Raw genomic sequence first — 26,453 nt, 5'->3', positions numbered from 1 at the left:
TCGTTTGCACTCTGCACCAGTGGTTTAACGGACCAATCACATGGCATATACGGGATGTGGGGTCTTTATTTCGGAGTCTTTATTTCACAAACACTCACATTTCTCTCTCACCAGTGCACACTTTAACATTCTGCCCGCCCAAAGTTATTGTCATTCTTAGTAAAAATGGTGGTGGACACTGCTTAAATGTAGAGACTGGTCCTGTGCATGCTGTTGCGTCATTTTGACCAAATAAAAGTGTAGAGATTGAAACATAAAACACGTCACGACATCAAACTCATCCACTGTAGGCTACCCATGTTCACAATAAGATGAAGCCTTTACGTTCCAAAGTCAAAATATGGCCCTAACTGGCACCACAATACAAGTAACTTATCATTTGTTCAGAATTTCTAGGAGGGAGACCCACTGTCCCTCCTCCCTGTGGTTATTATTAAAATACCTTTCGTAAAGTTTGGATTGTAATTTGTTTTAAAAACTCCGATAGGGACCTCCAGCCTAGGGCCTCCAAGATCCTAAATCTGGCCCTGGCTTGATGCTGCTCCAGTGACCCCATCTCTGACAGGTAGGCACTCTCCATGGGTGCTCCTCCTCAGTGGGTGCCATTGCTGCTGCTCCTACCTGAGCGTCTTCAGATGGTCTTCAGCAGATCCACTTAGCCGTGCTCACGTCACTAAGAGGATTTATTAACTTAAGCAGCAGCAGATGAATGAAGTGTTCATACTGCACTCCAGCCCTTTGTGCTGAATGAAGCCCACTTCAGAGGGACCAGCATAGACCCCACACCTGAGCCATGGAGGGCCTTGAACAGGTACTCACTCATGCACTGAGATCCCTCATACTACCTACAACCTGAGGTCACCAGACTGTCTAGTCTTTGTATCAGGAGAGGATGACACTCACTCACGCACGCTCCATGTTCCTAGTGAACATCTTAGGTGGGTGACGTGACTTGCTAAAGGAAGTGAACCATTGGAATTATTTATCGGCCTATTATATCTTATGATATTTTAATTAAATGTAGAAATTGCTCTGTTCTTATATTTGTCAGGCAGGAGATGTTTGTTAGGTCAGCACAATTGGCCTATGTTACCTGTTGCCTTTTATGTATTTTACTAAACTTATTTTGCGACTGAGCTACAATTGTATTGATTGTTTAAAGAAAGAAAAGTAGTTTATGCAATACAGTGTACTTATTCAATGTTTTGATGATTCAAATGAGCCTATTTCATATTAAGTTTGAGCAATTAGTCGTTTAACAAAGAAATACTGTTTTTGTTAAAAGGTATTTGGTTTTTTAACAATAGTGATGTAGCTTAATGCAGAATATAATGTGAAATACATTGATTACGCATTTCATAATTATTCATAGTGGTTGACTTTGGTACAGTGTCCAGAGCTCTACAAGGTTTAAACAGAAAGGCCTCTCCTTTGGCGTTGGAATTGAACCTTAGACCTTCTGTCCAGGTCCTGTGAGGCAGTGCCCTTCCCCTTTCCCCACACTCTACACCCTCGCACACACTTTTCCCCACGCTCTACACCCTCGCACACACTTTTCCCCACGCGCTACACCCTCGCACACACTTTTCCCCACGCTCTACACCCTCGCACACACTTTTCCCCACGCTCTATACCCTCGCACACACTTTTCCCCACGCTCTACACCCTCGCACACACTTTTCCCCACGCTCTACACCCTCGCACACACTTTTCCCCACGCTCTACACCCTCGCACACACTTTTCCCCACGCTCTACACCCTCGCACACACTTTTCCCCACGCTCTACACCCTCGCACACACTTTTCCCCACGCTCTACACCCTCGCACACACTTTCCCCCACGCTCTACACCCTCGCACACACTTTTCCCCACACTCTACACCCTCACACACACTTTGTTTCACATCTGATACCTTCTGACGCACTTGTTTCACATCTACACACCTTTTGGAGGGTTCCACAGCCCTGTTTTAGCTGTTGAAGACCTGCGTGATGTGTTCCCCACAGGTGACCCCTGCTCTGCTGCTGTCCGTGGGAGCGGCGGTGATGGGCTCACTGCAGTTTGGATACAACACCGGAGTCATCAATGCACCACAGAAAGTCCGTCCTGCTGTCATACTCATCATTTTCACACTGACTGCCTTCACTTTGAGACAAATACTAGGCCTGGAGTTATTATTTCTGCCGGATGATATTTGTCTTTGGAAGTGTATTTCAAAGTTATAATTGGCACATTCCCACCAGCCCTACTTGGCCTGGTTGTGTTTCCATTACTCTTTTAATCTATTCTAATTAGCATTGATTGGAGCAGAGTGCTGGTGGAATCCATGGAGTTTCCATGGATATTGTTTTTGTGGACAGTTTCCATGGATACAAGACCATCTCTACAAGACCAGGGTCTAGTAGAGATGATTACCAAGAGTACCAAGAGATAACTACTAACCCTAACCCTGGTTCTGGACTGTTTCAGAGCTGGTTCCAGGCTGGTTCTGTGCTTGTTTTCAACCAAACAAGGCCTAGTGTGTGTTGCCATGGCACCGCACTGTTTAATAACTAACAATTATCATTTGTTTACTAGCTAATGATTAGAATTTATTTTGTTTTTTTATTCACCAAAGTGATTCCCAGCGATTTCAGCCAAAACTGATTATAATATTTGAAACGAAATATTTAACGGAATAAATTCTGGCTATAATTTGTAACTTTATGATTAATATTTCATAGGAACAGGTCCTCATTTCTGGCCCAGTTCTTAATTGGTGCTCAATCAGAAGCAGTTTTTTTTGGTGGAAAACAGCAGAACCAGTTACGAAACGGCAACCAGCTCCGAACTGGCACTGGCACCAGTGATGGAAAGGGCCAGTGTCAACTACAACCACTAGAACCTGGGCCAAACAGGTACTAAACAGTATCTGGTCCCAGTTAAGCAGGACTGGCGGAAACGCTCCAAACCAGAACCAAGTAGAGTAAGAGTAGGGCCAAGTAGGGCTGGAGTAGGGCCAAGTAGGGCTGGTGAAAATGGCCCACTATTTTTTAGATTTTAGTTCAATCCAATTAAATTGTATTAAAACTACAACAACAAAAAACTGGGGGGAAAACTAGAAACCTTGGATTTAGAGTCCAGGACTGACGAGCTTCCATTTGCAGATGGACTGTGGCATCCAGGCAGATGAGGAGCAGTTCATCTAGTGTAGAGAGTTCCTCCAGGCAGATGAGGAGCAGTTCATCTAGTGTAGAGAGAGTTACTCCAGGCAGATGAGGAGCATCCGGGTCTATAGTTTAGGGTCGTGAGATACACACCAGTGTATGCAGACACCGGGGACGAGGTGGGTTAAGTGTCTTGGCCAAGGACAGCAGATCACACTGGGGGGATCTGACCGCTCTATCAAGAGAGTTTATGTCGAGAGAGGGATTCAAACCGCCAACCTTCAGATCAGAACACAAGCACTCTGCCACTGAGCTACTCCAAGAAAAACACGTTAACAGCAATGAGTTTCCATGATTACAATACCAGATTCTTGATGAGTAATGAAGACGCAACCAGGCCAGGTCAAGTAGAAGAGGAAGGCTGTTCTGACTGACCCATACTTACTTTCACGTCCAACAGCTTGTTGCTTTACAAGCAAATATGTCCATAATTTAGCAATATACATTTATTAATGAAGCAATATTTATATGACTTACAAAATTATATTTATAATAATAGGTTGTAATCTATATTTTTCAATAATACTTTAAAAACATGATCATAGACAGAGTATTAGTAACATTAGACTGGTTGGTCCTCATCACTAAAGGGATAGTGATAGCTACAATTTTGGTTTGTTAAGACTTTTGATACTGTAGAGTAATTTTGCTTTGTGTATTTCAGATCCTTGAAAACTTCTACAATGAGACATGGAGCTGGCGCTTCTCAGAGCCCATCTCACAGCCCACCCTGACCGCTCTGTGGTCGCTGTCTGTGGCTATCTTTCCTGTGGGTGGCATGCTTGGCTCTTTCTCAGTCGGACTCTTTGCCAACCGTTTCGGCCGGTAGGCACCTCCCCATAGGTTCCATTGGCCCCATGTGAGTAAGGAGACCCCTGGCATGTGTGCCCCTTACGTGTATGTTTGTGTGCAGAAAGAATTCCATGCTAGGAGCCAACATCCTGGCCATGCTATCTGCAATGCTGATGGGTTTCTCACAGCTGGCAGGATCATTTGAGATGCTGATAGTGGGGCGCTTCATTGTGGGTGTGTTCTGTGGGCTGTGTACCGGCTTTGTACCCATGTATGTGGAGGAGATCTCTCCAACCTCTCTACGCGGAGCCCTGGGGACATTGCACCAGCTGGGTGTGGTCCTCGGCATCCTGCTTGCCCAGGTACCGGCCTCACACTCTCCACATACATAAACAAAACTGGATAAGCACTTTCTCAAAATATTGGACATAGGGCCAAGCAATCAAAGAAGGCTTAACTGACGTCCTGAACCTGAGTTCCCATGGACAGAAATGCCTCTAATGAGAACTAGTGTTCTAACAAGTAAACTGTAAATTGGCTTGTTTGTATGTCTTTGCCTTAACCTTGTGACGAGCTGGTCCCTGTCCAAGGTGTACCCTGCCTAAGGCCCAAAGTCACTGGGAAAGGCTCCAGTCCCCCGTGACCCCAAAAGGGAACAAGTTGTAGAAAATTAACTGTTTTCAGGTTCTACTACAACCCTCACCCAGAAGTGTGAGTTTGTGAACTAAAGGACCAGCCTTAAAATAGTATCCCGAGGCCATCCAATTAGAGCGGTAAATCTACCTCATTAATGAGATTACATTGAGCCAGTAAATATCTGATCATTCGGCAGTTAAGCTGATGAAGTGAGTCATTATTTGTCCAAACTCACCATCCGTGTCCACACTCACCGTTTCAACGATTTCACTGTTGAGGTTAAGGTGCCAATAATCATGAATTGCCTTTGAAGTTTCTTCTCACAATAACTGTAAGGCTGAATTTGGATATTGTGATGTCCCTTGTCCTCACTGGGAACATAGTTCACTTATATCTGTGATTTTTGCAGATCTTGGGAATAGAGTGGCTCCTGGGCAGCTCGTCGCTCTGGCCCCTGCTCCTGTCCTTCACCGTGCTGCCTGCGCTGCTGCAGTGTTCCGTGCTGCCCTTCTGCCCCGAGAGCCCCCGCTACCTGTTTATCAACTGCAGCCAGGAGAGCGAGGCCCACGAAGGTATGACCCCCACACTGGCACACACTAGAGGACTAATGGGGGGAGAGTTAGGGTGAGGAGGGGTGGGGTCTGAAGGACTAAAGGGGAAAGAGGGGAGGATGGGTGTGTCTCAAAGACTAAAAGGGGAGAATGAGAGAGAGGAGGGGCAGGTCTGGAGGACTAAAAGGGGAGAATGAGGGAAAGGAGGGGTGGGGTCTGGAGGTCTAAAGGGGGCGAGTGAGAAGGGGTGGGGTCTGGAGGTCTAAAGGGGAAGAGTGAGGAGGGGTGCGGGTCTGGAGGTCTAAAGGGGGAGAGTGAGGAGGGGTTGGGGTCTGGAGGACTAAAGGGGGAGAGTGAGGAGGGGTGGGGGTCTGGAGGACTAAAGGGGAGAGTAAGGAGGGGTGGGGGTCTGGAGGTCTAAAGGTGGAGAGTGAGGAGGGATGGGGGTCTGGAGGACTAAAGGGGGAGAGTGAGGAGGGGTGGGGTCTGGAGGACTAAAGGGGGAGAGTGAGGAGGGGTGGGGTCTGGAGGTCTAAAGGGGGAGATTTAGGAGGGGTGGGGGTCTGGTGGACTAAAGGGGGAGAGTGAGGAAGGGTGGGGGTCTGGAGGTTTAAAGGGGGAGAGTGAGGAGGGGTGGGGTCTGGATGTCTAAAGGGGGAGATTTAGGAGGGGTGGGGGTCTGGAGGACACACTCACAAAGCTAATTAAACGTGCACTTTCAAACTTTTCCTTTTCTTTGCCTCGAATGTTCCACGGAATGGCATTAAACCTTATCCAATGAATTCAATAAAAATGTTTTTGATTTCTGCATTCTTACTGTGAGTGTGGACACATCTCCACAGATCTGGCTTGTAACTTGGACTGGTGGCCTTACCTGCTTATCTCTATGGTGATACAAGTCATATAGTCAAACATTCTAGGAAAAGCAACATCTTTATAGAGACAAGCAGGTGACGGACCCTCCATCAGAAAAGTTACGTAATGCACCTTTAGTTTAGACTAGGAAGAGTAGACCCTGCTATTAAATCAGCCTGTACAGTTTAGTGTCAGAAAGACTGCTTAGCGCTGAGTCCCTCAGATCGCAGGTGTACATAACCCATGTGTCCAGTTCTAGTGAAGCTGCGCGGCACTGAGGAGGTGGGCGAGGACCTGCAGGAGATGAGGGAAGAGAGCCAGAGGATGCAGAGGGAGACCAGCGTGTCCATCCTGGAGCTGGTGCGCTCGGCCCACTACCGACAGCCTCTGATTGTGGCTGTTCTGCTGCAGCTATCGCAGCAACTGTCTGGGATCAACGCTGTGAGTCCACCACACAACAGCACAATACTGAGTGAACATTATACAGATGTTGAAAGTAATACACATTCAAAATAATTACATTAGACATCCGGGTTATGGCGGCGCTTTGAGCTGACGCACATCCCACTGCCGCTGCAAAACTCGGCTTTAGAATCATTGTTTGACCCCCCTAATCCTAAAGAGGAAGAACAACAGATGAGTAAACAAGGAAGAAACGGGGCTGGTAACACTACGGGACCAAAGCAAACAAAGCCAACGGCCCACGGTCCCATTGGAAAACAGCACAAGCTAACGAAGCTGACGAGGCTAACATGACTAAGTCATCAGTTGTTGCTCATGATGTCCAAAATAAGACATGCGTGATATGGTGTCTCTCAGAGCGGAAATGATAGTGGCCATTGCTCGGGCCATATCTGCTGCAGTATCTGCTGCGGTAGCCCCTGAGCTGGAGGCAGCGGGGCTAACTGGAACATGTGTGGAGGAACTCGAGAAGCGTGTTTCAGATAATACGGACAATCTGCAGACAGTAAGGGCCAAGATGGAGGCGCTGTGGGCCAGAGTGACGATGCTGGAATCATAATGTGAAAAATAAGAACCTGGATTTGGAATCCAGATCACGTCATCCTAATCCAAGGCTTGTGGGCGTAAAAGCAGGAGAACAAGGAAAGAATAAAGAAAGCTCTTTGGAGAAGATTATTCCTGAGCTCCTTGATGGCTCAGGAGTTGAAGTCCTCCCATCACCAGGGCCGGCCCAGCCTATAAGCGAACTAAGCAACCGCGTAGGGCCCCGAGGCGTTAATAGGGCCCCCAATCTGGCAACCCGTTTTATGCGAAGTGCAAGCGCAGCTTGCGCCACTAGTGTAGTAGCGCTGCTGGCGCGGCAGCGCACACAGCGGTAACATAACACACAAACTGCATTTATTTGTAATGACAATCTGGCAACCGAAACACCAAACCTGCGCTGATTGGGCGCGAGCAGAACGAGAGCAAAACATAAACACAACAGAACGTGGTCCCTGCGTGGTCCTCATGTCCAGAGGAATATATCCCCCCGATGCCGAAAAACGAAAGAAGAAACTTCTTGACGATGTAAAGAAACTGCAAACTCAACAACACTCTCCAGGTATTGAACTTCTCTTACAAAGAGACGGTTAATGCTGCTGTTTGAAACAACACGATTCTGTCACGTTAGTTCGCTCAGGCTGGAGGCGACGAGAGCTCTGCCCCGCGCACAATATGTGTCTGAATGAAAGATAATAAGCTTAACATTTACACCAGCCCGGGAGTGTGAGCTGCAGGTGAGTCCGGTGAGGGGCGTCTATGGCCCGGGTCACTAAGAGGCGGAGATCCGGTCTGGACGAGCGCCGTCTCGTCCAGAACCTCTGACGTGAGACTTTGGAGTGAACAGTGTGCGGCCCCTGTCCCGGGCCCCTGTCCCGGGCCCCTGTGCAGCCTCAGTCAGAGATGAGCGGTTTGAGTTTGCGTTCCTCTCTCTCACATCACCATGTGTGAGATTAATCGTGACTCGTGATGTCTGTTTTACTTCTTAAAGTGCAATAAGAGGAACGTAAAGGTTTATGCGTGTAAGGTCCATCAGCCAATCACATCGCAGCATTGTTTCATGCAGGAGTGTGTGATGTTCTGATCAGAACAAACATTTATATTGTAATTCACTTTTAATAGAGCAATAAAACATTTAAATTTATTTAAAAAGCATCATTAGACTATTTGTTATAAATTATAATAAACTGATAGTGAAAAATAACCAGACATATTATAATTACGTCTGTTAAAGAATAATACTATATATTTTTATATAAATGTGGCAAAGTTGCAGAAACACAGTCTCTTCACAATAGCGAGGTTTGGACCTTCACTTCTCGTTCTGTTCATTCTCTGGGAATAACATGTTTGTTTTATCAGTGTCAATTGTTAATCAAGCAATGCTTATGCCATTTGTTTAATTTAATATAACTTGTTTTGTCACTTTGGCAAGAAGGAACAGTTGGGAGCTGTAAAAGATAAATTAGTAAGGATAACTTACTTTTACATTTTCAGTTAAAATTAATCAATTTGATCATAATTATTTTCATAGTCAATATTGTATTGAGTAATTAAGTACACTAATGTATTAATAACTGGCTTTAGTCATTTTCTCCTGGCACAGTTTCATCACATCATCATTTTATAGCATTACAACCTCAACATTTTACTCTTACTTTAGCCGGCTGGACCACATTAAAATGCAACAGAATATACGAAAAAGGTCTGAAAATCTCTGGGGGAGGGCCCCCAGACCCCCCCCTGTTCATTAATTTAAACTGCTAATGTGCTAATGTGGCTGTCGACCCTTAACGCCCACAAATACGCCCAAAAACATATCTGGGATGTGTGTTATTTGTACAGGGAGTAGAGGTGATGTCAGCGGAATACCAAGTTGCATTGTGGGATTTAAGTTAGCAATATTTGAGCTGTTGAGGTGCTGAGAATAAACTAACTGGCAAACGGATGCCCTGGAGTTTTGGTGCGCTTTGTTTGCGTTGAAGAAAGTTCCCATATGTGAATTGTTTACTGACAATGGCAATAAAACTGATTCTGATGACGTGGTGAGGGGCCCCCAAATTTTTTTTTCGCTTAGGGCCCCCTGAAGGCTTGGGCCGGCCCTGCCCATCACAATTGAAAGAGCACATCACCTGGGCAACCAAGACCAGCAGCTGATAAACCACAAGGCCTGAGAATAAGGTTTCTTAACGGTCGGGTGAAGGAACGTGACCTGAAGGTTGCAAGGATAAGGTTAAAGGTACAAAGTACAAAGGCAAGCGGGTCTTCTTTGGTCCTGATATTCCGTACAAGGTTCGTCAACAATGGCAAAGGTTCAGCTACATCTGTGAGGAGCTCAGGATGAGAAAACTAAGACATGGGGTCTCTTTCCCTACGACTCTTTTGAAGGTTAAAAATACCTACGTGTTCAGAACACCAGGAGAGGCAGAGGTGATCTTAAGGAAGACGCAAAACACAGAGAACTTGCTACAAGAAATTAAAAAGATAGGAGGGGAAATGAATGATCTTACACGCAAAATTTTAAGTCTGGACGACTATAAAAGTTATAAAGTTATAAAGGTCTTTTACCAGATTGTAAAGGAGAATCATCTGAAAAGCATTGATGAGTTGAATTAATCCTTTGGCTTTGAGAAACAGGACTTATAGGTATTTATAAATAAGGAGTTATTATAACCAATAAATTAAAAGAATGATGACCATGATAGCTTTTGGTCGTCATAGCTCTTTGACTGAAATATTTATTAAAGCTTATAAATCTGAACTTTCAAAGAGAATAATACCTCAATTATACAAATCTATTAACAATCTGAGCGGTCACTCTACTGATGATATTAAGAGTAAATAAGAGAGGGTCGCTTTGTTCTGATGTATGTATATACATACATTCTGACTGAAATGTTTTTATTAAGACGTATAAATATAAGGGAATAACATCCAAATTGTTTAAATGAATTATCTGAACAATCATTTTTTGAAAAATGGGAAAGAAGAGAGTCTCTCACACTCACACTCACACTCACACTCACACTCACACTCACACTCACACTCACACTCACACTCACACTCACACTCACACTATACTGTCCTGTTACTGAGCTCAGATCAGATCAACCAGGCACTGTCTTTGACACCGATATTCCATTTGATTTTAAAAGCATATATCTCGCATATCGGGCTCCAACGATGGAGACGATCAATGATACCTGTGGAAAGTACTTTTGGGTGCAGCGAAAAGTCTATCACAAAAAAGAAAGGATGAGGGGGACGAAGCCGACTAGACTGAAGTGACTTTGGACATTTATAGAATGGAAAAAATTACTTTTGATTTGAACTTGGTTATGGACACATTTGAAAGACATTGGGACAGGGGGCTCGACACTTTGGGGGAGATGTGCTGAACTGAGATGCCATTATTTTATTTCCTTTTGTCTCTTCACTCTTTGTTCTTGTTCTGTTTATTTGATTTGTTCTGTTTTTTTTTTGTGGGCAGGTGTTCTACTACTCCACTGGGATTTTTGAGAGGGCAGGGGTCTCTCAGCCTGTCTACGCCACCATCGGGGCAGGAGTGGTCAACACCGCTTTCACCGTCATCTCTGTAAGTAATACATGCACACTAATGGAGATCCAAAAATGATCTAAAAACGCACCTCAAATGTGGACTGGAACTAAAGTAGCAGAAACTGATGCAAACACTTTAAGTTACTTTCGTAACCCCGGTTCTCTGAGTAGCATGAGTAAGATGTCTCCCTATGGGATACGCCCCCTCGCGCATATTCACAGAAGCACAATACCAATACGCCAGCCCTGAGAGGCTGGCATTTGCAGCGTCATGACGTCAGCATCCCCTATAAATGCCACGTACATGACGCTGCCCGTCATTCAATAAGCAAACCTTTTCTCACTTCCCCCATCAGCATGAAAGGCTGTCTGGTGAGACATCTCACTCATGCTACTCAGAGAACCGGGGTTACGAAAGTAACCTAAAGTTCTCTTTCATAGCATTCGTTCGATGTCTCACTATGGGATATGGAGACTCCCATATTGCCAGACAAGCTTACCGTAACAAAGCCTCTGTTTAGAAACAAGTTTACCCTTGTGGGGTTTAGCCCCGGACACAAACCGCTGATCCACCTGTCAAACTGATCTAGTCCTTTCAACATAGATGATCAGAGCCCAGACCGGACATAACTTATGCAATCGCTGCTGCTCAGCAGTAGTGTGGGGTGGGGGCTGAAAAGCATCCACATCCACCTGGGTACATACACCAACCACCTTTGGGACAAAGGCTAGATTAGGCCGCAAGGTCACCCTGAGACTATCAGGACTGAACCGCATACAAGCGGGATGCACTGACAGAGCGTGAATATCACTGACACGTTTCGCCGTTCACGAGTAGAACGGTTTTGAGTGACAACAACTTCAAGTCAATGTCCTCCAATGGTTCAAAAGGATGAGCAGCGAGAGCTTGCAGCACAACCGCCAGATCCCATAATGGTGACATGGGTTTGGACACAGGCAACAATCTCCTGGCACCCTTCATGAATCGACAAACCAGCAAATGCTGGCCCACAGTCTTTCCCTCAAAGTCAACATGGCATGCGCGGCCAGATAAACCTTGATAGTGGAGAACGCCCTCTTTTAATCAATAAGGTCCTGCAAGAATGACAGGATGACATTCAGCGGACAATTAAAAGGGATCACTCCCGCCTTGAGGCACCATTCCTCAAAAACTCTCCACTTGTGGTCATAGAGAGACCTCGTGGATGCAGCCCTGGCGCTCTGAATGGTATTAACCACATTCTTAGGCAAGCCAGCCGGTGTTAGATTTAACCACTCAGGGGCCAATCCTTCAGCGCCGCTCGGGGTGAGGATGAAATGTTTGCCCTTTCGCTTGTGCCAGGAGGTCCCTGCGCAGGGGAAGGGCCCAAGGGCGCCCCTGCAGCAGCTGTTTCACCTCCGTCAGCCACGGCATGGATGGCCAGTGCGGGGCGAACAATATCAGCGTCAGGCGGTGTTCCCTCACCCTGTGAAGGGTGGAGGGAATCAAGGCGAGTGGAGGAAAAGCATAGAGCGGCACTCAGGGCCACTCGTGGGAGAGCGCGTCCACCCCCAGTGGCACACGGTGATCGTGCAGGGAGAAAAACAGGACAGTGAGAGTTCTCTGCTGACGCAAACAGATCCACTGCTGCGTGACCAAACCTGATCCAAATCTGGTTCACTACGCAGGTGTTCAGATGCCACTCTCGTATAAGGGATTTCCCCGGGAGAGTAGATCTGCGGCCACATTCTGTACGCCAGGTACATGTGTCGCTCTCAAAGAGAGAAGATGCACACTGCTCCATAACAGAAGTTTGCGAGAGAGTGCGAGCAGGCGATGGGAACGTAGTCCCCCCTGCCGATTTATGTGAGCTACTGTGGACGTGTTGTCCGTCCTCACCAGCACATTGTGCCCCCTGAGGAACGAGAGGAATCGTTTCAGTGAAAGAAACACCGCCATGAGCTCCAGGTAGTTTATGTGCGCGTGACGGAGGCGAGGGCTCCAAACGCCGTTCACGGGTCTGCCCTCGAACACCCCGCCCCAGCCTGAGAGGCAGGCGTCAGTAGTAACCACCTTCCTGGTTGTTACAGTGCCCAGGCTCACCCCCTCGGTTAAAAGGCTCGTCCTCGTAACGCGAGCGCGCACCGGTGAGTAATCGTTACCGTGCGCCTCCGGTGACGTACGGGAATCCAGCTGGAGTGCGCGCACCCAAAGCTGGAAACTCTGCATGTAAATCTTGCCCAGCTTTACCACAAGTATCACAGATGCCATCAGACCCAAGAGTCTGAGGCAAAGACAGTATAGAACCCGTTTCCCCGGAGTGAAACGGTTCAAAGTGTCTGTGAACGTGCACACCCTCTCCGGGGAGAGGCGGGCCATGTAACTGACAGAGTCCAGGGTCAGACCCAGAAAAGCGATGCTTTAACTGGGCTGTAAGACACTCTTGGTTGTGTTTACCACAAACCCTAGGTCCTGCAGGTAAGAGAGTACAATCCGTGTGTGAGTGACAGCCTCCTGCTGTGACCGTGCCAGCAGGAGCCAGTCGTCCAGATACGTGGCCAGGCGGATGCCCTGCTCCCTCATCAGGTGCCGCCTCCGGACATTTTACGAAAACTCTAGGGCTCAGAGAGAGGCCGAAAGGGAGCACCGTATACTCGTATGCCACGCCTTGGAATAGAAACCTTAGGTATTTTCTGTGAGGCGGATTTATTGGGATATGAAAATACGCATCTTTCAGATCGATGGCGTAAACCAGTTGCCCGGACGGATCAAGCGAATCAGACCTGAGTGCGTGAGCATTCTGAACTTGTATCTTCTGCGATATGAATTCAATGCTCTCAGATCCAGAATAGGGCGGAGCCCGCTCCCCTCTTTTTTGGGACAAGAAAATACCTGGAATAGAAGCTGCTTCCCTTCTGATCCGATGGTACCATCTGTATCGAGACTGACACCTCCTCGAGGAGCTCCCGGAAGACCGAGAGAAGTTGCCGCGCTGCTCGCTTTGCTTGGGGTAATTTCTTCCCCTCGTAACGAGAGCGGGGTGCCTCCGTGGCGACAGGCGGCCAGGTGATTTCCAGTTTCTCCGCGGGGCGTTTACACACGTCGTGGATGTCAGAACTTAGCGGCGGCTGTGCAGCCCCTCTATCCTCTCTGACCTGGGCCGTGAGCGAAGAGCCTTGGGCAGAGGGAACGAAGGAGGGAGAGTCCTCATCATCCTCTGAGACCAAACACCCGTCCCCGAAAGAGCCATCATCCTCCTCCTAGTGGAGAAGAAGTGGCTCGTCTTCGAGCGGGGCATAAAGTTCCAACGCAGAGCCCCAGCTCCGGCTCCGGTCCAGCAGTGCCAAGTCAGATTGAACCGCGGCTCCGAGCTGGTGTGCTGCGGTAGCGGGTTCAGTCATGACCGGGTCCTTCTCCGACAGGCTAGCGTGGCGTGCTAGTCTGTGGCGGAGACTTTTCACCGTGTACCGGGAGCAGTGCGGGCACGAGCTGGGATTGTCAAGTGCAACGCAGGCATGTTCCAGCCCGAGGCACGTCAAGCAGACCTGGTGTGTGTCTTTGCTCAACATTTTATTCCCGCAGGTGCAGAGCCTTGCGCCGTCCAGGTCCATCTCCGTGGTGGGAGAGACCGTTAGCTTTGCAGCTGTCATGGTTGTTGTAAAGGTCAATTTGACACAGTTATGTTTTATGGTAAGGTTTTGCTTTATTTTGGTAACTTCCTGTGTAACCGGAAGTGATGGTAAAACAGAAGTCTACTTGACACACTGGAAAAGACGAAAAGTAAATTGAACAACGGAAAACGGACAAAAACGGACAAAACACTGACAAACTCAAGGATCTAGCTACAGTCGACAGGGGAACAAGCTCTTACGTTTGTTGAATGACACGGAAAGGATCATTAAAAGACATTTAACCAGCAGTTCTGGCCTTCTCAATTCGACTGGACTCTGTCGGTCCCTCATCTGCCTGAAGAGTGGGTCCAGTTCGCCTCAGTCGGTCCCTCATCTGCCTGAAGAGTGGGTCCAGTTCGCCTCAGTCGGTCCCTCATCTGCCTGAAGAGTGGGTCCAGTTCGCCTCAGTCGGTCCCTCATCTGCCTGAAGAGTGGGTCCAGCTCCAGTCTCCCTCGTGTCCGTCTGTGAGAGTTGGATCTCTCCTTCACTGGAACTCCTCCAGGTTTCTACGCTTTTTTCCCAAAGAGGTTTTTTTTGTAGTTTTTCCTGGCCGAGAAGGAGAGTCTAAGGACAGAGGACCCTGGGACATCATCCCTCGCCACCACAGACATTGTCTGACTCCCTCGCCACCACAGACATTGTCCGACTCCCTCGCCACCACAGACAGTTGATTCATTTCTCCCTGTGGCCCTCAGAGGCAACTGTTGTTTTGGGCCTTACAAAAATAAATTGATTTGATTTGATGATACAGTAAGAGCTTGACCGCCGCCATTTTGCTGCACCACGAGGGCTCACAGTTTCAAGGCAACACCCACAACGTCCAGCAGATGGCAGAAGCTGGTCAGGAAGTACAAAGCTAAAAAGGTGAAAGAAGAATAAATCCAAAATGGAGGATTACGAAGCTGAAAATCCAGAAGACAGTAACGAATTTACAAGAAGAAATAAATGACTTAAAGGACTCGCTTCAAAGTGAAAGTGAGAATAGACAAGACATTAAAGATGCAATCTCAAGTAAACAGAAAACATTGAGGGAGCTGCAAGACGAAGTCCAAAGCACATCAGCAATATCACGACATTCTGAAAGAGTCAAAGTACCAACTGAAAAAATGGTAACTTATCAGAAAGAAGAAACAAGCAAAAAGGAAAAAAGACTTTTGACTCTATACGAACAGTGGAAAATGCAGGTGCGTGAAACACGAGAAAAACTAAAGTCAGAGATTTCAGAAAAGGAAATGGCTGATCTTGCAGACATACTAGAACAAAAGAGAGACGATCTGTTAAAACTGTACAGTGGCATGAGAAGTTCCATGGCACCTTCAGACATAAGGAGAAAAACTGATGCATGTGAAGCAGTGACACATGACGTTGTAAGAATAATTCTGGAAAGAATAAGTGGAGTAGATGAAGATTTTGATGCAGAGTGTGAAAGAAAACGTTTACGTGGACTGTTAGAGTACGATTACGCCCAGTCCATATATGGCTCAACCGCAGCATCAAACCACAGTCAACACTCCTCAGCTTCACTCCTAACATCAAGACAAGCAGACGCAGCGGCCGAACTCGCAGCAAAGGAAGCGGAGTATAAGATTGTACAAGAGGAGCAAAGACAAAGGGAAAAGATAAAGGCTCTAGAAGAAGAGCATAATAAACAAATGGCAATTCAAACATCAAAGTTGGAACGTTTGAGAGCTGAGAAGGACGTGGAGGCAGCTTGTGCCAGGTTGGAAGCCTATAACAGAGAATTGTCTCAACTGGATGATGCGCAGTCAGTTAAAAGTGAACAGGTGAGCCCAGAGCACACACCCAAACAAACTGTATCGCCTCATACCATACCTGCGCCAACAGCTCCCCCTAGTGTTAGCCAGCTTGCACAGGCCCTACAAGACAGTATAAGAATGAACAGACTCCCCACACCAGAGCCAACAATGTTTAGTGGTGAGCCTATAAAGTTTATTGAATGGAAATCCACCTTTATATCACTCATTGAACAAAATGGCATCTCAGCAGCGGATAAACTGTTATCTAAAAAGATATGTGACTGGCCCAGCTCGCAAATGTCTTGAAGGGACTTTCTTTAGAAATGATGAAGAAGCATATAAAGACGCCTGGGAGAAACTAAACCAAAAGGTATGGCCAGCCATTTGTGATACAAAGAGCATTTAGAGAGAAGTTGTCTAACTGGCCAAAAATACAATCTAAAGATGCAGATGGACTAAGGAACTTTGCAGACTTTGTAAATGCATGTACGCTTGCTATGCCGCATGTAAAGGGGTTGCAAATACTCAACGACTGCGAAGAAAATCAGAAATTGTTGCATAAACTACCAGACTGGATAAATGCGAGATGGAACAGACATGTGACAAAGACACTTATGAACGGTGGTGAGTTTCCCAGCTATAGTGATTTTGCTTCCTTCCTCTCACTTGAGGCCGAAGTTGCATGTAATCCAGTTACCTCCATTCATGCGCTACGGTCCACTGAAACAAATGATGATAAAAAGGAATACAAAGGAAATCAAAAGGAACAAAGCAGGTGTATTTAACACAAACGCAACTGAACATGGCGACAATCAGGCAAAATCTAAAATGCACAGTGGCGCTTCATGCATGTTGTGCCAAGAGACACATCCACTTATTAAGTGCCAAGACTTTCTGAAAATGACCCTAGAAAACAGAAAGAAATATACAAAGGACAACAAACTTTGTTATGGTTGTTTAAAACAAGGGCACAACGCTAAGGACTGCAGACGCCACCTCACTTGTGAGACTTGCTCTAAGAGACACCCAACATGTCTTCATGATGAAAACTACAGCTACCGCCAGCGAAGAAGCACACAAGGTCACGTGAGTACAGACAACGCAATTCAAGGTAACACACTGGAAGCTGCAACAGCCATGTCACTAAACGTTGCTAGAGCAGAACACGCTGTCAGCACCTCAATGATAGTTCCAGTATGGGTAAAAATGCAGTTGTATCAGCGGAAAAGTGTGTGATCTTCTGGTGAGAGGTTACAATTCAGCAACAGCGATAAGGCTCCCCACTGCTTACACAAAGGACTACATACCTGCAAACAGAGAACACATACCAACATGTGAAACAGCCAAATTGTGGAGTCATCTGTTACCCATTGCGGATCATGTTCCGCCACTCCTCAATTGTGAAGTAAGTCTTCTCATTGGTTACACTTGTCCCAGAGCTTTAGCACCCAGACAAGTACTCCTTGGCAAAGACAATGAGCCATATGCTATTCACACCGATTTAGGATGGAGCATAGTTGGTAATTCAGTGCCTTGCAACGAAACATGCACAATGAACAGTGTCTGTCACAGAATAACTGTCAAGGAAATCCCTCCTTCCACTCCTGCAGACGCAATACGTGCTTTAGAAAAGGACTTCAAAGATGGTGAAAGAAACGAGAAAGCTGTGTCACAGGAGGATCTCACGTTCCTCGAGAAACTTGAACAAGGCATAATACAAACTGAGGATGGACATTACAAGATGCCATTACCCTTCAAGAAAAGGCCGCAATTGCAAGATAACAGAAAACTTGTTGAAAGCAGACTCAATCAGCTCAAAAGGAAACTTATGCGTGATGAAAAATACAGAAAGGACTACGTCACATACATGAATGACATCATCAAAAGAGGTGATGCAGAAGAGACAGATGATAATGGCCCAGAAGGTGAGACATGATACATACCGCACCACGGCATATATCATCCAAAGAAACCAGAAAGGCTGCGCGTGGTGTTTGATTGCTCAGCTAAGCACAAAGGTACCTGTCTTAACGAACATTTACTTACCGGCCCTGACATGATTAACAACTTAACTGGTGTACTTGTACGTTTTCGACAACATCAAGTTGCTCTAATGTGTGACATAGTAGAAAAAGCTTCAGTTGTAGTCATCTGGACTCAGTTTGAAAAAATAGACGTTTCAACTCTCATCCAAGAGTCATTGTCAATAAAAGAATTTAGATCGAGAACTCCGATATTAATACTGTTCTGTGGTAAGACCTGCCCATTGGGCGGAGCCTTCCTGAAGTAGAAAGAGTTGTTTGTTTCAACAGAAACTCCCCCCTTGTATCTACCGAGCTAGCCTATTCAGAATCTTAATGGGCTATTAGAATCCTCTTTGTCTTTGTGAGACCCTGGCTCAACCACCCTGAGTACCTGATTAGCATCCAGATGTCCTTGTCCTGGTCCTCTACCTTTCCAGGGGTTCAGTAACCCATTATAAATAACAGGAAGATTAAACCTTAGCCCTCCATTTCTGTTTAAAGAAGGTCTTTCTTTTTTAACAAAAATAGCTTCCTTGACTCCTCTTTCAAACCATCTTTTCTCCCTGCTTAAAACCTTCACCTCACCGTCTTCAAACGAGTGATTAGAGGCTTCAAGATGCATATGCACGGCGCTCTGAGGTCCTGAACTTGTATTTCTTCTGTGCTGATAAAGCCTCTTGTGTAGAGGCTGTTTCGTCTCACCTATGTAACGTTCTTTACAGCTTTCTTCACTGCATTGGATCGAATAAACTACATTGCTCTGTTTTTGAGTCGGCAACTTGTCCTTAGGGTGAACCAGTTTTTGTCTTAAAGTGTTTCCTGGTTTAAAATAAACAGGGACTTCGTGTTGTCTAAAAATTCTCTGCAGTTTTTCCGACAGGCCAGACACATAAGGGATAGAAACACCCTTCCTTCTCTGTTCAGTTTCCCTTTTGTCCTGCTTTTTGGTTCTCTTCACTCTGTTGAGGGCCCAAGCGGGGTAACCACAGGCTGAGAGGGCATTTCGGACATGTTTTTCCTCTTCCTCTTTAATGTGTGACATAGAAAAGATGTTCCACCAGTTCAAAGTCAACACAAACGATCGCAACTACTTACAGTCTCTATGGTGGAAAGACGGTGACATGAGTAAACCCCCCCAAGCATACAGGATGACAATACACCTCTTTGGTGCAGTTTCGTCACCTGGTTGTGCGAACTATGGACTCAAACATACGGCTAAAGAGAACAACCATGAGTACCCTGTAGGCTCACAGTTCATTGCCAGAGACTATGTTGATGGAGTCACAAGTGTGGAGACGGTGAAGAACGCTGTACAACTAGCAAAAGAAGCGCGTGAACTTTGTGCAAAAGGTGGACTAAGGTTACACAAGTTTGTGTCCAACAACAGTGTTGTTCTTGACAGCATCCCTGCTTCGGAACATGCAGTAGACACAAAAACAAAGGACTTAACGGTCACCGAGACACAAACAGAAAGAGCACTTGGCATTTATTGGAACATAGAAAAAGATTGTTTCACGTTTAACATCGCAGAAAAAGGCCAACCACCAACCAGGCGTGGAATCTTGTCCACAGTCGCAGCAATATACGACCCCTTGGGATTTGTTGCTCCTTACGTGCTCAATGGCAAAAAAATCGTCCAAGAAATGTGTCGTCAAGGAATGGACTGGGACGAGCCGTTACCTGAATGTCTCAAGCCACGGTGGGAGAGTTGGAAAAGGGATTTGAACAATCTGAAAAGGTTGCAAATAAACAGATGTTATGTTCCTGCAATATTTGGAAATGTAGCAAAAAAGGAATTGCATCCACTTTTCCGATGCAAGCACAACAGGATATGGACAATGCACTTACTTAAGACTGATAAATAAAAACAAAGATGTCCACTGTAGCTTTATTATGGGCAAAGCACGCGTCTCTCCAACAAAAGGTCACCACAATTCCAAGGCTAGAATTGACTGCAGCTACAGTATCAGTCACAGTAAGCAACATGCTAAAGGAGGAGCTACTCTATGATAACGTGGAGGAGTTCTTTTGGACGGACTCAAAGGTTACTCTGGGATACATAAATAATGAAGCAAGATGCTTCCACACGTTTGTCGCTAACAGAGTGCAAAGGATCCGCAACAATACCACCCCATGACAATGGTTTTATGTACCTACAATTGAAAACCCTGCTGACATGGCATCAAGAGGAACAACAGTAAATGAACTACTGTCATCCAATTGGCTTACAGGGCCTCAGTTCTTGTGGGAAAAGGAGATACATTTTCCTTCAAAAGAGACAATTGAGCTCCCAATAGGAGACCCAGAGGTGAGAAAAGTGCAGTCACTAAATACACAAACTACAGAACACAGAAGTCTTAGTGACCGTCTCACCAAGTTCTCATCCTGGTCTCGCGCAGTCAGTGCAGTAGCGCGTCTCAAACGATATCTGCTCAAAGACAAATCAAAATCACGGAGCACTGTAACCGAAAGACAAAATGCAGAAATATTCATCATCAAAGACCTACAAAGACAAGAATATTCCACTGAAATAAAGTCACTAGGCAAAGGAAAAGCATTATCAAAAAACAATAAAATGCACAACTTGGATCTTTTCTTGGATAAAGACGATATGCTCAAGGTGGGAGGAAGGCTGCGAAACTCATCACTTCCAAACTCATTCAAACATCCGATGGTCATTCCAAGAAAACATGATATCACAAAACTGATAATTGCTCACTGTCACGAAAGAGCGAATCATCAGGGAAAAGGCTTCACTATGAACGAAATACGGTCCAGTGGCTACTGGATCCCCAAACTAAGTCAAACGGTATCATCCTACATTCGCCAGTGTGTGTTTTGTCGGAGACTACGGAGACCTGTGGAAGGACAAAAAATGAGGGATCTTCCCACAGAAAGAGTGGAACATTGTCCACCTTTCACATACTGTGGTATGGACGTTTTTGGCCCATTCCTGACCAAACAAGCAAGAAAAGAACACAAAAGGTATGGCCTCCTTTTCACATGTTTCTATTCACGAGCTGTACATGTAGAAATGTTAGAAGACCTATCTACGGACGCTTTCATTAATGGACTAAGATGCTTCATTGCTCTGAGAGGCTCTGATAGACAAATCAAATGTGATCAAGGTACTAATTTTGTGGGTGCCAAAAATGAACTGTGTTCAGCACTAAGCGAGATAGACACTGATAAACTGACAAACTTTCTAATTGAAAAACAGTGTGATTTTGTTCTTAACACCCCTCATGCTTGTCACGCAGGTGGAGTATGGGAACGGCAAATACGGACTGTGAGAAACGTTCTCAATGCCACACTTGCTCTCTCAATGGGACGACTCACAGATTCGTCACTCAGAACTTTCTTGTACGAAGCAGCTGCAATAGTAAACAGACCACTGACAACGGACAATCTCAATGATCCAAACAGTTTGGAACCACTAACTCCAAATCACCTCGTCACAATGAAAACCACAACAGCGTTGCCTCCTCCAGGATAATTTGTTAGAGAGGACCTGTATGCACCAAAACGATGGCGCCAAGTACAGTACTTAGCGGAACAATTTTGGAGCCGATGGAAGAAAGAGTATCTTCAAAACATTATGGTCCGACAACGATGGCACATCCTAAACGAAATATTCAAACAGGTGACATAGTGCTGGACAAAGATGAAACTCAACCACGATCACAATGGAGACTTTGAAGAGTTTTGGATACTGTAACAGATACAGATGGACTTGTGAGAAAGGTTAAAATAGCCTTTGCAGACAGAAATCTTAACAAAAAGGGTGAACGTTTGCATAAAATGTCTAGTGGAATGCCCAGTTCATAAGTTAGTTCTGCTATTAGAAGGTTGTGGAAAGTAAATGTTATAAAAGCTAAAATGCACTGAGATGTTGTAATTATTACATGTTCATATAGTTGTTTTACGGTTAAGTAACTTTAAGAAATGATTTGTGTTTTATTTCATATTCATTAACAGAAAATAATTTGATGGGAGTGTAAAGGTCAATGACACATTTATGTTTTATGGTAAGGTTTTGCTTTATTTTGGTAACTTCCTGTGTAACCGGAAGTGATGGTAAAACGGAAGTCTACTTGACACACTGGAAAAGACGAAAAGTAAATTGAACAACGGAAAACGGACAAAAACGGACAAAACACGGACAAAACACGGACAAACTCAAGGATCTAGCTACAGTCGACAGGGGAACAAGCTCTTACGTTGGTTGAATGACACAGAAAGGATCATTAAAAGACATTTAACCATCAGTTCTGGCCTTCTCAATTCGACTGGACGCTACAGTTGTTACCTGGAGTGGTAAGAACAGGAACTGAATAGTCAGCGCAAAATGTCCGTCCTGTGTGGAGACAGGAGGTCGTGTCAAAACCCCTAACGCTCGGCAGCAGAGGTGTTAGCTCTTACCTGTGAGCAGTTCAGCTAGCGGGTCTAAGACACAATATGCGGTAACTTGGCCAGTGAAGCGAGAAGAGGTTTTTGAATGACGGGCAGCGTCATGTTCGTGGCATTTATAGGGGGTGCTGACGTCATGACGCTGCAAATGCCAGCCTCTCAGGGCTGGCGTATTGGTATTGTGCTTCTGTGAATACGCGCGAGGGGGCGTATCCCATAGTGAGACATCGAACGAATGCAATGAAAGAGAACTCCCATTGACCCCTGACCTCCCTGCGCACAGGTGTTCGTGGTGGAGCGGGTGGGCAGGCGACCTCTGCACCTCATCGGCCTGATGGGCATGGCAGTGTCCGCAGTCTTCCTCACTGTTGCCATGGCGCTGACGGTAGGAACACGCCTCCCATTCTCGCCAATCATTAGAATCAAATGACTAAGGCAGGAGTATAGAGCCCACACTGACAATAGGATGTGATAGGTAGAGATGGCAACATTATTCTCAACATTATTATCATCATTATTGTTTATCATTTTGATCATTCAGGTCATGATATCATTAGAGAACTAAAACACTAAGAATTGTGACCATTTTAGTAGCAAAGATAAGTAAAGATAATTGAAATGTTTATGTCACATTAACTTTAAATTCATATGACAAGTTTTGACTTTATTTAGTGGGATAAAAATATAAATGACAGTTTTCACCAATGAAATGTATGAAGAATAGTGTAAACATCTTTGTAAAATGACAGACGTAAAGCAGAGTTCTAAAAACATATTCATGATCACACTACACTCCAAAGCCTTTAAACATGAATTGTTCTTATTTGAATTTGTCAATAAATACTTTATGTGAGATTAGACGTGTTTGGGCCCATTGTTAACATGGTTGCTGGGTAACAGTAATAGTGTGATGTCATTTTTTTTGCAAAAATGTAAATACATCTTAACTGTGTTTTAGTAAAACGAGTTTAAGGCACTTGCCCTTGTCTGTCATTTACAAAGTTAGATTTCATAAAGCTCGTCAGTCGTCATAGAAGAATTAGAAATTAAGGATTTCTTTGTTTGCTCATGGGGTCATTCATGGTGAATTCTCCCTGCTAACACGACTGTGTTGTGTGTTTTCTCAGGACCAGCTCAGGTGGATGTCTTATATCAGCATTGCAGCCATATTCAGCTTCGTTGCCTTTTTTGAAATTGGCCCTGGACCCATCCCCTGGTTCATTGTTGCCGAGCTCTTCAGCCAGGGCCCCCGGCCCTCTGCCATTGCAGTTGCTGGCTTTTCCAACTGGTCTGCTAACTTCCTAGTGGGCATGTGCTTCCAGTACATAGAGGTAAAATTTACTCATTTAATCCACTTTTCTAACGCAGATTCCAATTTAGTCCTCAACGATGATAATACACACAGATTTGTATTAGCGTACTTCCTTAAAAATGTAAACATTTAAAGAACGAGAAAAACATGCGTGCCGTGGGCCTTCAGTGAGGTCCTACAGTGAGGGCCTTCAGTGAGGCCCTACAGTGAGGTCCTACAGTGAGGTCTTACAGTGAGGGCCTTCAGTGAGGTCCTACAGTGAGGTCCTACAGTGAGGGCCTTCAGTGAGGTCCTACAGTGAGGTCTTACAGTGAGGGCCTTCAGTGAGGTCCTACAGTGAGGTCTTACAGTGAGGGCCTTCAGTGAGGTCCTACAGTGAGGTCTTACAGTGAGGGCCTTCAGTGAGGTCCTACAGTGAGGGCCTTCAGTGAGGTCCTACAGTGAGGTCCTACAGTGAGGGCCTTCAGTGAGGTCCTACAGTGAGGGCCTTCAGTGAGGTCCTACAGTGAGGGCCTTCAGTGAGGTCCTACAGTGAGGTCCTACAGTGAGGGCCTTCAGTGAGGCCCTACAGTGAGGTCTTACAGTGAGGGCCTTCAGTGAGGTCCTACAGTGAGGTCCTACAGTGAGGGCCTTCAGTGAGGTCCTACAGTGAGGTCTTACAGTGAGGGCCTTCAGTGAGGTCCTACAGTGAGGGCCTTCAGTGAGGTCCTACAGTGAGGTCCTACAGTGAGGGCCTTCAGTGAGGTCCTACAGTGAGGTCCTACAGTGAGGGCCTTCAGTGAGGTCCTACAGTGAGGTCCTACAGTGAGGGCCTTCAGTGAGGTCCTACAGTGAGGTCTTACAGTGAGGGCCTTCAGTGAGGTCCTACAGTGAGGGCCTTCAGTGAGGTCCTACAGTGAGGTCCTACAGTGAGGTCTTACAGTGAGGGCCTTCAGTGAGGTCCTACAGTGAGGGCCTTCAGTGAGGTCCTACAGTGAGGTCCTACAGTGAGGGCCTTCAGTGAGGTCCTACAGTGAGGTCTTACAGTGAGGTCTTACAGTGAGGGCCTTCAGTGAGGTCCTTCAGTGAGGTCTTACAGTGAGGGCCTTCAGTGAGGTCCTACAGTGAGGTCTTACAGTGAGGTCCTACAGTGAGGGCCTTCAGTGAGGTCCTACAGTGAGGTCTTACAGTGAGGGCCTTCAGTGAGGTCCTACAGTGAGGTCTTACAGTGAGGTCTTACAGTGAGGTCTTTCGGTGAGGTCCTACGGTGAGGTCCTACACAGTCCCACCCGAATGAACTCACCTCTTAGTACCATCATTATGATGCCATGGCTCTAGACACTATACATTTAGACAGAAATGCAGTTAGACCAGGCGTTGCGTCACCTTGAAATTGACATTTCTATTCAGAGGATTGCAGGGGAAGAGTTGCCTGACCAGCCATTCCCAACACGTTTTGGCAAACTACTTATCAAAACTGTGTGTGGGTCTGGGGCTCGACCGCTGCGTTTCAATTTCTAGAGCAGAGACAGAACCAATCACATAAACCCAGAAGTGACGCAAAAATGCGACGTGCTTAACCGGATATTACGTAGCCCATGTCAACAAGGCGTGTTCCGCGTTATCCGTCCCCGAACGCATAAAATGTCTCCTGAATCGCGATGACACCCTTCGTATAACCGCACCTAACGCACTTTCATCACGGCAAGTAGAGCGAACTTCCCTGATTGTTCAAACCGAAGCGAGAGCAGAAGTAAACACTCGGTCACGAGCCGGGTCCGCCATCTTGAATGTTTTGGAACGGGGGTGAAGAGCTACTTCCGTATCTCAGTGTGACGCGTTAAAACCTCCGCCTGGGATTGGTAAATTGGTCGGTAGATGGAATACAGATGATCTCATTGGCTATTGACGACTCCGAGTCCAGACCGAGACGCATTCGAAATGAATGTGGGTGGGGCTGGCGGGTCAGGCAAGGGGAAGAGTACAATACAGTACAGTTCAACTAAGTTCAATATTTCCCTATTTTTCTCGTGCCACACCTGCTAGAAGGCGTACAAGAGCCAACTCAAAAGCTGATTGGTTGACATATTTTTCATTTGCATTCACTTTAAGATTCAAGCACCAGCACTGTTGAGTCTGAAGGTCAGAGGGCAGATGAAGGTCAGAGGGCAGATTTTAGACCCCTGGCAACACGGCTATGGCTAAATATGATTGGATCAAAGATCTAACATAAAGACCAGCCCTCCAAAGCTCAACCTCTCAACAAGCAGTGCAACCAAGAGGTAGTACAACCCTTACTCTGGGGAATCATTTAATACATATTTGTGGGAAAATAATGTATTTTTAGATTATATTCTGATTATGTTCAGGCCAGCAGAGAAGGCCCACCACTGGTTTTATGCAGATACTAATTCAGATGTATTCTAATGTACATCCCTGACAGATGAACTGAAGAAGCTACTTGGATGAAAACCTGTGTCCAGTTGACATGATGTTTTTGTTGGCCATGTTTTCACTTCACTGTGATTAGTTAAGTCCACCTTAACAAACTCAAACCTCAAATCATGAAGGAGGCTGACCAATAGAAGTGTGTTTGAGAGCAGATCAGAAGTAGATTTGTATTAGTGTAAAGTAATATATTATTCATAGGTTTAATGTGGTTGACGTGACATTTCAGCAACTGTGTGGGCCGTACGTCTTCATCATCTTCACCGTGCT

General features: G+C 45.8%; 1 protein-coding gene across 1 annotated transcript in view; it reads left to right on the top strand.

Moving 5' to 3' along the window:
- Window positions 1-725: 725 nt before the first annotated feature.
- LOC140363018 (solute carrier family 2, facilitated glucose transporter member 1-like) overlaps window positions 726-26,453 on the top strand; it is a 25,917-nt gene continuing 189 nt past the window's right edge. Inside the window, exons 1-10 of the mRNA XM_072449327.1 lie at window positions 726-811; window positions 2,008-2,100; window positions 3,872-4,032; window positions 4,121-4,361; window positions 5,045-5,207; window positions 6,295-6,482; window positions 10,534-10,638; window positions 22,728-22,829; window positions 23,572-23,775; window positions 26,413-26,453. The exon at window positions 26,413-26,453 is cut by the window's right edge and continues 189 nt beyond it. Coding sequence (XP_072305428.1) covers window positions 794-811; window positions 2,008-2,100; window positions 3,872-4,032; window positions 4,121-4,361; window positions 5,045-5,207; window positions 6,295-6,482; window positions 10,534-10,638; window positions 22,728-22,829; window positions 23,572-23,775; window positions 26,413-26,453 — 1,316 coding nt within the window. The 5' untranslated portion in view covers window positions 726-793. The remainder of the gene's footprint in view (window positions 812-2,007; window positions 2,101-3,871; window positions 4,033-4,120; window positions 4,362-5,044; window positions 5,208-6,294; window positions 6,483-10,533; window positions 10,639-22,727; window positions 22,830-23,571; window positions 23,776-26,412) is intronic.

Source organism: Eucyclogobius newberryi, unplaced genomic scaffold (assembly GCF_026437365.1).
Source record: "Eucyclogobius newberryi isolate DKJ021-1_F unplaced genomic scaffold, fEucNew1.0.hap1 SCAF_17, whole genome shotgun sequence".
Classification (NCBI taxonomy): Eukaryota; Metazoa; Chordata; class Actinopteri; order Gobiiformes; family Gobiidae; genus Eucyclogobius; species Eucyclogobius newberryi.
This window is presented reverse-complemented; position numbering and strand designations above follow the sequence as displayed.